General features: G+C 39.9%; 1 protein-coding gene across 2 annotated transcripts in view; it reads right to left on the reverse strand.

The window, feature by feature from the left end:
• LOC133518501 (pseudouridylate synthase RPUSD2-like) overlaps positions 1-13123 on the reverse strand; it is a 270311-nt gene that overhangs the window by 130845 nt on the left and 126343 nt on the right. For both annotated transcript variants that reach the window (XM_061852219.1, XM_061852218.1), the window contains exon 2: positions 9270-9532. In XM_061852219.1, coding sequence (XP_061708203.1) covers positions 9270-9455 — 186 coding nt within the window. In that variant the 5' untranslated portion in view covers positions 9456-9532. The remainder of the gene's footprint in view (positions 1-9269; positions 9533-13123) is intronic.

The raw sequence follows: 13123 nt of genomic DNA on the forward strand, positions 1-13123 counted from the left end.
ATAACTTACTATATCCATTCTTAACTTCTAGAAAAAGATCACGTAATATGTGGCATTTGCAAAGCTATTTACATGGATACATTATTAACAATTATCAAAATAAATACCTTAGTTATATTAAGCATTTCATACAGATTACAATGGTCCCTTACACCATACAATTTAAATGAATATTTCATGAGTAATCGTAAATCAAAGTTGTATTTCGAGCCATATAATTGTACGAAATGTTAAAGACGCTATCCGCAATTAGTTCAAATTTTTACCACCTTATGCGCTGGGATCGCTTTACTTACCCCCACCATGCACTTCGCACGGTCCCAATAGCGACTAGATACATAAACGCAATATTTTTCCATACTTCAAGATCGGCTCTGAGTGACCGTGACGTCACGTTCACTTATCGTTTGTTAGGAGCATTTCGCGAGTGAAATTCGACTGTCGGACTTTGACTATCATTTACGACTTTTGTATTGCTTACCTGATTGATACCTGATTGATGTGTGAAAAACACATCTAGCCTATAGAGTTTGAAGTTTTATCAATCCACACAGGAACTCTTGTTGAGAGTTATCTAATTTTCCAAAATTATTCTCCTTCACCGAAATACTTGTAGATGTAGATAATCGCATCGTGAAAAGGCCAAGTTTCAAACCTACACGTAATTTTCAAAATCTCAAACCCGATCCACTCGGCTCCCGCATAGTTTATGTAGTCCGACCACTACAGTAATTTGACTCCAGGGTAATCCAGCATGTTAATATTATGGGTTCGTAGCCATGTTAAATGCGGGCCATCTCGATTAACATTCAGATGATGTCCCCTTAGGGACCTGAGGTACAAGTACGGGATAAGATATCGATAATGTTTATAGGTAAGTATAAGCAAAGATAATTTTAAATAGAGGTGGTTTGTCAAAGAAAACGTAGTAGCCACAGTTGCCATTTTTTGACACACGATCAAAATTTTTAGAACGTCATTTGACTTTGATCCTTATTCTTTCACTGATATGTGTTAAATTTGTTAAATATCACGGCTATGACGCCATTAATCGCAGGGTCACAAATCGAGACAAAACATGCATATTGTCATATTGTAAAAATTGGCGGGAATGTGTATTGGACAGGACCAAATGGCGGGAAAGAGGGGAAGTCTTTTCACAACCTTTCTGCCCCAAAGCCATCAGTTCAACAAGCAATATACCCTCCCACATCAAGTGGCAGTCAAGTCTTGGCTCCATGGTCCACGGTCTGAGCTATGACGACATTAATCGATTCGAAACATGCATATCAACTATCGATACGATCGATTACGATAGTCTGCGTAAACGTAGTTAATCTGATGACACGGCGGCTATTAAACGCCTTAAATGGGACACAATTATAGGGTGGCTTATGTTAAAAGATGCAGCGGGGACTAAGATTAATTACGAGAACGTTTGGTCCAAGTTATGAGAGTCGGGCCAAGCTGACTCTGCGTTGTATTTGCAATGACAAAGTTTAGTGTGATCATGTCATAATTAATATCAAATTGAAAATATGACGTTTATAATAACACTGCCTTACTTTGTTGCATTAGTCGATGCAAAGTTTGCTTAGACGGACGATATTACATATCTAAATAGCAAGTGGTCTGGCGTAACGAATTACCCACGAAACTTATTTTTCGATTACTAGTTAGCTCCTCAGTAGTAACTGTAGTAACTAGTTTTTGCATAGGCGTAATGGCCAATTTCTGCATAAACTACTTAATGTTCAATACCACATTAAACAACAAGTAGCCAGGAAATTTATTTTTCAAAGTCTGTACTTAAAAGCTACAAGTAACACAAATATACAACAAATAAGCATACAGCATCTATAAAGCATACCCATTTGTAGCGCATAGGCGTAGATAATCTGACGACACGTCAGATACTATTTAACGCCTTACATGACAGACAATTAAATTTGTGGTGCAAACTATAAGAAATGGAGTGAAAATTAATTTGGGTTAAGGGTAATAATTATACAAAAAAGACAAAACAATTTAATATGATCAATTTTGAATTTGAATTGGCTACTAGCACAGGACCGGGATAAGTGGCGTACACGAAGAGAGGCATATGCTCAGCAGTGAGCGACTGGAGGCTATAATGATGATGATAAATATTTTCGATGCAAAGTATGTTTTACTGTTACAGACTGGAATGTTTAATACATGATGATGATAAATATTTTAGATACAAAGTATGTTTTACTGTCACAGACTGGAATGTTTAATACATTAAACTCCATACAGGATAACTTGTACATATTACTTTTCCGTAATTAGCTATACAGAGCTCATAAAGATCACGCACATCTGTGTTTTTAGAGTTAAGATTTAACAAGCGAGTTGTGTTCAGATATTTGTGAATTTTTTTTTTGCTCTGTTACATCTGATAGTAACTGAACCTGTAATAAAATGTACTAATAGTACAGTGAATAAATCCAACACCGAGTATTTCTAAGAAAGACTTTATCTCAATATACGTATTAGCTACTACTATGCTAACCACCGTTTAAAGATTCGCCCGTATCGAAATTACACACTCTATTATAGTATTACCAATCAAGCCGTATGCATCGCTTATTCGTATGACTTGCACCACACAAAATTAAGTACAAGTTAAACTAGTCCTACAGACGTTTAATGACTAACTTGTCTAGAAAAATAGTTAAAAAATAACCTAGCTACACAAAATGGCGGCCGCTATAAACATCAGCAAGCAAGATGCAAGATACCATCGCTAATTACAGAGAAATGCTAATTCTTATATTATTTCGCTAGCTTTTGCCTACGCGTTCGTCCGCGCAGAACTCGTTTAGCGCACTCTTTACTTTCAACCCCCATTTTGGTCTCTTAGGAAAGGATGTTTACTAAACATTGTTTAGTATTTGGATCAGTAGGTTATACATATTATTATTATTTTTTTACTTCATTGCAAAATATACAACATTAATGTATAAGTGGCGGACTTAATGCCTAATGATTTGGCATTCTCTGCCAGTTAATTTATCGGGCTAAACAGAGACGTAAAAATGGTGCAAGGAGATAAGTAAAATGGTATTTATTAGAACTATCGTAAATAACTGAATAACTTGATAAACTACAAAAATAATATACAAATAAAAATACTAGAAAGTATATCTATCAAATTATCAGGTAAAATCTCTGTCTGCAGTTGGGTATGTTACGTTTTCACGGCTAAATTACTCAAGCAATTTCAATGCAAACTTTGGTATTTACGTAAAAAACTAAAGCCCTTAGGATAAGGATTTACTTAGGTTCGTAAATTTTTGAAATATCCCATACATGGTAAGTGAAAGGGAATAATGGACTTTGTGTTTTTTTCGTTCTGCGGTTGCTTATAACGAACAGACACAGACAAAATTTGCAGCTGCAGACAACCTTTTTACCATTTTATAACAGCAAAATAAATAAACAAGACATAATTACGAAGCGGCTTGTTTGAAATAATTAGTGAGATGGTAAGTAGAGTTATTTCCGAGATAATTTACTTGTCGCCTTGTCGACATGATTATTACGAACATAGCTAAAATGCTTTAGTTAAGGACACGCCTTTGTTTTATTTTACAAGCTTTACCTATCAAGGCACTGAACCGGTTTTTTTTTTTCATACAAACTATACCGGTATTATAACGTTCTTTGGTTTATTATTTCGGTCCCGTGCACTGTCAATTATAAGTCCAATATTCGTATTATAAGGTGTACGTCGAAAAGGACTATGCGTCAAAATGGTCCCAAAACCAACAGAGTTGAGAATTAAGTCATTATATAGGAATTTATATGTAGGTACTTGCTGCTGCAGTACTGCTGAAGTACAACGACTGGTCAGCCACTGCGAGAGAGCAGGTCTCGCGATTATCATCGGGGCCGACTCCAACGCACACCACCAGCTGTGGGGAATGGAGACCAGTAATAACAGAGGTAAGACACTTGTTGAATATCTTGTGACTACAAATCTAAACATTCTAAATGTGGGCGCTGAACCAACATTTGTAAACAAACGATGCAAAACGATTATTGACCTGACTCTGGCTTCAGAGGAGGTCAGCGAACTAGTTATGGGATGGCACGTCTCTCAGGAGGCCTCCTGTTCAGACCATAGATGGATTCGCTTCAATCTACTAGCATCTAGTGACACACCAATCGCCCGTAGAAATCCCAGGAAAACTGATCGAGCCGCTTTTAGGAAGATCCTAGGCGAAAGCCTCGATCTGCTTCCTCCGAGGGATGACCTTCGGGAACCAACTCAAATAGAACAGCAGGTAAACATCTTAACTGATGCCCTCGTAGACAGCTATCACAAGGCGTGCCCCTTAAACCCACCGGCAAGGACTGCCATAACGGGTCACCAGTGGTGGGGCCCAGAACTGGAGAGACTCCGGCGGAAAACCAGGAGACTCTTCAACAGGGCCATGAACACAATGGCCGAAGTGGACTGGGACAACTACTATGAAGCCAAGGCCAGGTACAAAAAAAGACTGCGGTACTGGAGATCCTTATCGTGGAGGAACTTCTGCAGCAGCATCGAAACATTAGACCAGGCCAACCGGGTAAGGAAAACTCTAGCGCACAAGCCCACATCACAACTGGGCTCACTGCGGAAGCCCGATGGCACATACACATCTTCCCCTGCAGAGACTCAACGCCTTCTCCTGGTAACCCACTTTCCGGGATGCGTAAGCCTCGCTGATGTAAATCAGCAGGACAAGGAATACAGCACAACAGACAACAACTGGCAAATGGCGCATAGAATCGTCACCGCTGAGAAACTCAGGTGGGCCATAGACAGCTTCCATCCCTTCAAGGCGGCTGGTCCGGATGGGATCTTCCCTGCTCTCCTACAGTGGAGTCTAGGACTCATCCAGGAAACTCTAACCGATATCATGGTAGCCTGCCTAGCCTGGGGGTACGTGCCCAGGAGATGGAGGGATGTCAACGTGATTTTCATACCAAAACCAGGTAAGAATGACTACACGGCTGCTAAATCCTTCAGGCCCATCAGTCTCACATCATTCCTGCTGAAAACTCTGGAAAAACTGTGCGACAGGGATCTGAGGGATCGAACGCTAAAGAACATACCGATGCACAACAACCAGCACGCGTACAGCTCAGGTAAATCCACAGAGTCAGCCCTACACATGGTTGTAAGCCGCATTGAGAGAGCCATCCACGACAAAGAACTGTGCCTCGGCACTTTCATTGACATCGAGGGCGCTTTTGACAAGACCCACTTTACCAGTATAGGGAATGCCTTGGAAAGCCATGGCGCGGAACCCGGACTAACAAAGTGGATCATGAACATGTTAAACAAGAGGATTATAAGGTATGCAGGTCAACCGCAGGCCGTAGCAGCGGTGAGAGGATGTCCTCAAGGGGGAGTCCTGTCGCCTCTGCTGTGGAACCTAGTAGCTAACAACCTTATAACCAAACTGAACGAGGAACACTTCTACACAATAGGCTACGCTGACGATCTGGCAATATTGATATCAGGTAAATTTGCCAGTACAGTATGCGACCTCACCCAGTCAGCTCTCCGGATCGTAGAACGCTGGTGCAGAGAATTTGACCTATCAGTTAACCCCACCAAAACAGAAATGGTAATGTTCACCAATAAAAGGGCGCTTGGCAACTTTACCAGACCAACACTTTTCCAAACCGAGCTGCAGCTGACCGATGAAGTTAAGTACTTAGGACTAACTCTCGACAGTAAACTCAATTGGAACAATCACATCAACAAACGTATAGACAAGGCGGGAGTTGTCTTTTGGCAGTGCAGAAGGATGATTGGTAAGAGGTGGGGACTGAACCCGAAAATCACCCTTTGGCTCTATAAGACGATAATCCGCCCCCTACTCTGTTACGGTGCCCTGGTTTGGTGGCCAAGAACAAACATAGGCAACGTACGAGACAAGCTACAAAGACTCCAAAGGCTCGCATGCGCGGCCACCACTGGCTGCACGAGGTCCACTCCAACTGCAGCCATGGAGGTCATGTTAAACCTTCCACCGCTGCACCTACACATACAGCAAGAGGCCAGTCTCTCAGCGGTAAGGTTGCGAACCCTTAATATATGGTCTAACAGCATAGGAGCTCTCCACACAACATGCCTGGAAAAGGTATATGACGAATTTCCAGTGCTTAGGTCGGGAACGGATCGGATTCACAAACAAGCTATCTTTGACAAAAGGTACAAAATACAGTTATATGAGGACGACAACCACGAAGGACTCAATCTCCGGGAGCTGAGAATCTTCACTGATGGGTCCAAAACAGACAGCGGGTCGGGCTCCGGAACCTTCTCAGAAGACCTGAACATGTCAATCACCACACCGCTAGGAGCCCATAACTCGGTATTCCAAGCTGAGTGCATGGGCATCTTAAACGCGGCGGCTGCCATCATTGCAAGGAAGGTAGTAGGATCCTCCATCCGCATACTCTCCGACAGTAGAGCAGTCTTAATGGCTCTAAATAGCCATATAATTACATCCAAACTTATACACGAATGCCACGAACGACTAATGGAGGTATGTCATAATAATAATAAGATCACTTTACAATGGATCAAGGGACACAGTGGATCCCGGGGTAACGATGCTGCGGACGAGCTTGCCAGGCAAGGATCGGGTGCGGGGGCGATTGGTCCGGAACCGATTCTTCCGATACCGTTTAGCAAGGTACGCTCAATGCTGCTGGCACGTACAGGGAAACTACACACAGAACACTGGCTGAATCAGACTGGATGCAGACAGGCAAAAGAAGCCATGCCTGGCATCAACGGAAAGCTCACAAGGGCGCTCCTTCAACTAGGGAAGGTCCGACTGAGTATGGTAACCAGTGTCATAACAGGTCATGGACTATTTAACAAACATCTTTTCATAACAGGTGTCACAGACAGTCCCTTATGCCGAGGATGCATGGAGACAGAAGAAACAGCCTCTCACGTGGTGCTGGAATGCAGCGGAGTGGCCCCATACAGGGCAAAACATCTCGGATCCCCGAGAGACCTCCCTGAGGTCCTACTCAACATCAAAGGTTTGATAGGATTCCTCGAGGAGTTGGGCTGGCAAGAGTAGCCAACCCTCCACCCCCCCTTGTCACGCAAAATAGGCGCCAGTCGTCGAGTTGCGGAAAATCGCCCGAACTACAATACAATACAATACAATGTAGGTACTTCATTTCGTTCCATAGGCACCAAGCGGAATTCCATTGCAGAACAGATATTTGTATTTTAGTCAAAATGTCATCACCCTTATTACCATGGCAATACAGTCCACCGCTGGGCAAGCGCGGCGAATGGTTTGCCGTGCTCGCACCATACGCAAACATCTACCCTGCAGTAAATATTTACTAACGTTGACTGTATTGCCTAGGTAATAGAGTCCAAGTAAGTAAATATGACATTTTGACTAAATTACAAATATGCCCATAGAACGAAATGAAGTACCTATCTAATGACCTAACTCGCATTTCTGTTGGTTTTTGGTCCAGGCTCCATACAAAACTGCCCATGGTCCTTTATAAGCTAGTGTTTAAACCAATTACTGGTATTCGAATGAGCGGAAAGACAGGTAGCTAAGCCGTTTAAGCGATAACGTCTGGTATAGTTTGGTTAATGTTGAGGCAATTTAAAGTAATTAGTTAAATTTCGGCTTAAAATGTAGAAAACTAGACGGATCTTTTAACAAACTTTTATTCAAAGACATAAATGTTATACAGCTCATACATACCTGGGCTCATAATATGGTGATATTTAACCTACTCGACTTCAAGATTTCAAAAGGAGGAGGTTATCAATTCATTTGTATGTTTTTTTTTTAATGTTTGTTACTCCATAACTCCGTCACATCTAAACCGATTTTAAAAATTATTTTTTTGTTTGAATTTATATACTCGTTTATACAGATTGGTCCCGTTTTTATCAAAACTTAGTTCTAATGATGGTATCCATGAGGAATCGAGGGAATTCTTCAAATGTGAAAGGCATACATATAGTGATTTTTAGGGTTATGTACCCAAAGGGTCAAACGGGACCCTATTACTGAGACTCCGCTGTTCGTCCGTCCGTTCGTTCGTCTGTCACTCCGTCTGTCATTGAAGTGGGTTTTTTTCTTAAAAATTATTTTGGATAAGACACGAAAAAAAATACCCCGACTCGACAACCCCTGAGCCGATCCAGTTACAGGAAAATCCAGACGCGTGCGGAATTTTGATTTATACTGATTAAATAGAGTAAAGACGGAATTAAGGCCAAATTGCGTTAGTTAGGAAAAATGGTCTCGATGCTAGATTTACAGGCAACAAGCGTAAATGAAATTACACACAATGAACCTTAATTGTACTGTCTGTAGCACTAATTGTGTCAAATTTATTTGTTTGCACAAAGCCTAATTACAGGAGCATAATTAGGGGTTTGTGGAGCTTCACTGGACAGTGATAATTTTAGTTAGAGAAAATTTTGCCACCAATTTTCAGGTAACATATAAACGTTGATATGATTTTAAAAATAATATACTTATGAACTATATTCCGGTCGAAAATGGGATTATATAATATAAAAAATATTATTATGTATTTACTTTTCCAACACTATTTTAATTGAACGATTTGAACAAGCTGTTTTTTTTATTAATAATTGAATTTTTAATATATTTTCTAAGAATCAGCCCTAGAGTTGTTTCGTAAGCGCATGTTCTCAATAACCTCTCTGATATTTTCTATATATTTTTTTTAAATATTTATCTATTAGGTCGATTGGATTGATCTATGTACAATTGTCCTATAATATTTAAAACCTGACCAGTAATATATGATCACGCGCCATATTGCGGAATTTCATTGGAACTACATTTTTCATACTAAACTGAAATGTCACCCTATATGTGAGAATAACAACGCTCTCTTGACATGATCCTATATTTCTGGTTGGGCTTTAAATAGCCCACAGGCTGCGTTAATTGCTTAGCATCTGGTCGCCCGCATGCTTGTTTGTCATAGTTGTGTTTTTTAGTTTTAAGATATATTTACATATGTACGTATGTATGTATAAACTACGAGTATCATACTAAACACAAAACAAATATGGTACAGGATAGGCCGTACAAACGCGAATTTATCTCTTTAAGGGGTTTCTTCCAGTTAACCTTTGAATAGTTGAGAGTTAATGAAGAACGGTAGACAAATATAGCACTAAAATTTTTCATTCTGAATTTCATATGTACCTTTCTGCAGGGCTGTTGGAGCGGCAGCGGCGGGGGGGCGATTAGCCGCATCTGCGGCGGCTGCGGCGGCAGCGCGGCCAGCAGCGGCGGCACGAGCGGCACCACGCCGCCCATCGGCAGCGCTACGGCATACTGCTTCATGCCCATGCCCATGCTCCATGGGAGGAACCACCCGCCGGCCTGCATGCCGCCGCCGTACCACGCCAGCGCGCTCACCTTTTCATGCGACACGATGAAAATGAAGGCATTAGTTGCACTGTTACCTGTGGGCAAGGAAACGGTTGTTTTAGTTACGTATGAATGTAAGAATAAATAATATTCAGACATTCTTACACGTCGACCTAGTCCCACAGTACCTAAGCTCAATAAGACTTCTGTTTGGGATTCCAGACAACGATATATTTATATATAAAATGGTAGTAATAAAACACTTTGTGTACAAAAAAGAAACGTAAAACAGGCAAAAACGCACATCGTTACAAAGGCGAACTTGTCCTTTTCAGGTATCTCTTCCAGTTAACCTTCGAGCAATAGATAATTAGAAAATGTTCACAACTCAGGAACAAGTATATGTGATAAATACACAAATAAATCATTGACTTCCTTTTGGTCTTTATCTTCCCGATCTCCGATTGTGCTGAAATTTTGCATACATATGTAAATTGGGTGACATGACAATGACCTGATCTGATGATGGAGACAGGATGTGGCCATGGGAATTCTGTGATAAAACAACGCAAACTTATTCTATTTGGTGTTTTTAGAATTGTCTCGATGATTATTAGTTGCCTGTAAAAACAAAAGTACCTACAGTCAGCATTAAAAGCTTGTACCAAAAAATTAAAATGCAGTCACACTACACGTCGATGAAAGGGAAAAGGTACAGATTCTCGATATATTGCTAACTACAGTGTACAATGAATTCAGGCGATGCGAACGACCAAATAAATACCGCAATGTACCTAACAAAAATCGCATGCATATTCTTGAACCGTATTAATAGGGCTTTAGGTACATAAATAAGTCGGACTTATGCTAATTCAATAACGTGATAGAACACAGACGTTTCCAACGTAGCCGTGATAAAAATACGTTCTTACGTAAAATACGCCAAACCAATTATTCAGACATTTACATATTTAAATACATTTGCATTGGACAGTTTAAGTATAAAAATAAATACAGTTTCGTAACCTACTATCGGATCATCAATCTATCCAGAAATAACGCCTTAACAGCGTCGGAATCTCTGACTGACAGACCGTGGGTGACGCGACATGAGCGGGAAGCGTGTAGCGTCATCGTCAAATACTCGTATATCGGAAAACATGGTGCTCGGAAATATATCTGTGCACGGTTCTATTGTCAGAATGTTAAATAAAGTAAGGTCTGTTTTTATATATTTTTGTAAGTTATCTATATTTTTACGTATGACAGTATGTGTTCTGAACAATAAAAAAAGTAAATCTTGGTAACACGGGTGGGGAGTGTGAAGTGTTTGGGCTTCTGCCGTAACGTTTCTACGTTATATAAACAATATTGTTTGAATGTCTATATGTGAATATTAGGTGTGTATACGCGTCAATGTGTTTGCAAACTCCTTAGGGCAGGAAGTTAAAAATATTTTTGCATAACTATGGCAACGTGGTACAAGAAAAAGTTGTTATTTACTTGAAATTTTACATGCGTCCATACTTGACACAATACACCTGCATTTTGAAGTCAATCCTGATTTTGATTTGACCCTTTACGAAGGTAATACCGATAGCGTTAGTGTCATATACACCGTGTTTTTTTTGATTTGCGTTAATTTCAAGGGTGCATTCCTGAGCTTAAATTAAGTAACTTTCTCAAAGACACCGGTATTCTAATTAACTCCATTTCGGAGATAATCAATATTTTATTTTTATCTTATAAAGCTCTTAGGACCCGTTTACATATTGATTAGTGTTTAGTACGGGTTAATACATTTGCTACTAAACGTAAGTACTAGCTCGGACGATCGATGTTTGAAATGACCTTGACATGTCACAGTTTTCAATTGTTTGATTGAGATAAATGTAATGCCCGTGCAACAACAACGCTATATGCAACATTTAATTACTTTTTATAACGAAAAAAAATGTAAACAAAAATATTTAAAAAAAATTTTTTTTTTTTAATATTAACTATGTCATGTAGTTTCCTTAAACATACTTACCAAAACACTGAAACTTGCGGAACTTGATACTTACGGAATTCAATAAAAACACGGTGTATATAAGGATCAATTTATAACTGACATAATTGACTTCTTAGCTGCCTTTCACTATAATGGCGGGGTAATGTAATTCCATTCGAGGCGGGATGTAACGAAAAAATCATATAAAAAAAGTGTAATAGTGAATAAAAAAAAGATTTTCGCAAAAAAACTTTTAATGTCCGTCTTTGTTTGATGATAATACAATTACTTACCTAAACTTATTCTGTGGTAGCGTCATGGGACACGACACATGTGAGCGGACAAGCTCGATAATATTTGAACAAGTCTCTAATATCATTTTTTCAGCTGCTTGACCGCTCGACATGAAAGTCAGCCATCGCGTCATTTTATCTACAGTTACATATTATACCACTCGGCTAATATTACGTCATATTCGTCATTATATCATATTCTCAACAGGATCGCTATCACCCGACCCTTGTCAAGTTGTCACGCTACATGTCTCGAGTTGAACAGCTTACTACATTGAAATAAAGAGTATCAAACTTTTGCTATTTTAATCTGATCTCGTCACAAATAACGTACTAAAGCTCGTATTGTAACAGACTGACATCTACATTTATTTATTTACTCTCTTAGAAATTATTGAATTTGTTTGGAGTGAATTTCGCGCATAATATTCGCACTTGTAATGTGACAGTGGCATCCGGTGACATCTGGCGGTGAATGACTGAACTAGCAGGTAGTTTAGTCATGATAATATTGCATAGTACAATATTTGTTTATAATATATTTTTCAATATAAATTCTTAAGTAATGTTTATTGAATAATCGATTAAACACAATAAACTACTTCGTAAGCTTTTAATTTATTTATGTTATCTTTAGAGATGCCATCTGTTGTAAGGCAGATCAATCTAAATACGCGGGAATAAAAGTGACCAATCATTTACGAGGATAGTAAATATTATCCAATCAAAACTCTGCATTCTGGTTGGGCTTAGGAGTAGGATTAACATGGCGGTTGAGGGGTTCTCATGGGGGAACGAGGTTATTTAAGGAACTGCAAAGTGGATTCGTGGTCTTTTGCCTTCAGCAGAGCGTCGAGTCAAGAAGGAATCCTGTGAGTGTTAGGTTGTAAGAAAAACCATGTGTCTAAGCTTGTTTGCAGATACGTCTATTAGCGGCCATCTTCAGGAGATATGAAAGGAACAGCGACTGCAATGGGCGACACGCGGGTCGTATTGACCTTAACCTCGGGTGTGAGGAACTGCGTGAGCCTACAACGGGCAGCTGCCGAAAGGGCTACATTTCACGAGCATCGGGTCTTAAAGGTTCTTAAATTGTCACTGTGAGTGGCAAATCATAAGAAAACCGTGTATTAGAACTTGTTCGCAGATACGAGTATAAGCTGCCACCTTCGTTGGAAGCTTAGCGTGTGGATACGGCCAACATGGGCGGGACGCTGTAGGAGCTTCATCCGGACCATGGGCGTGTTGAAAAACACAAAACCATCATGGGTCAGCTGCCAAACAACTACGTGTTACGGTGCGGTAATTTCATATACCTACATAATTATTTGCATATCATTTTATATCTTGAGGAAACCTAAAATACATATTTCGTTCATTCATAGGCTCCAATGTTTGCT

The sequence above is a fragment of the Cydia pomonella genome, chromosome 5, assembly GCF_033807575.1.
Source record: "Cydia pomonella isolate Wapato2018A chromosome 5, ilCydPomo1, whole genome shotgun sequence".
Classification (NCBI taxonomy): domain Eukaryota; kingdom Metazoa; phylum Arthropoda; class Insecta; order Lepidoptera; family Tortricidae; genus Cydia; species Cydia pomonella.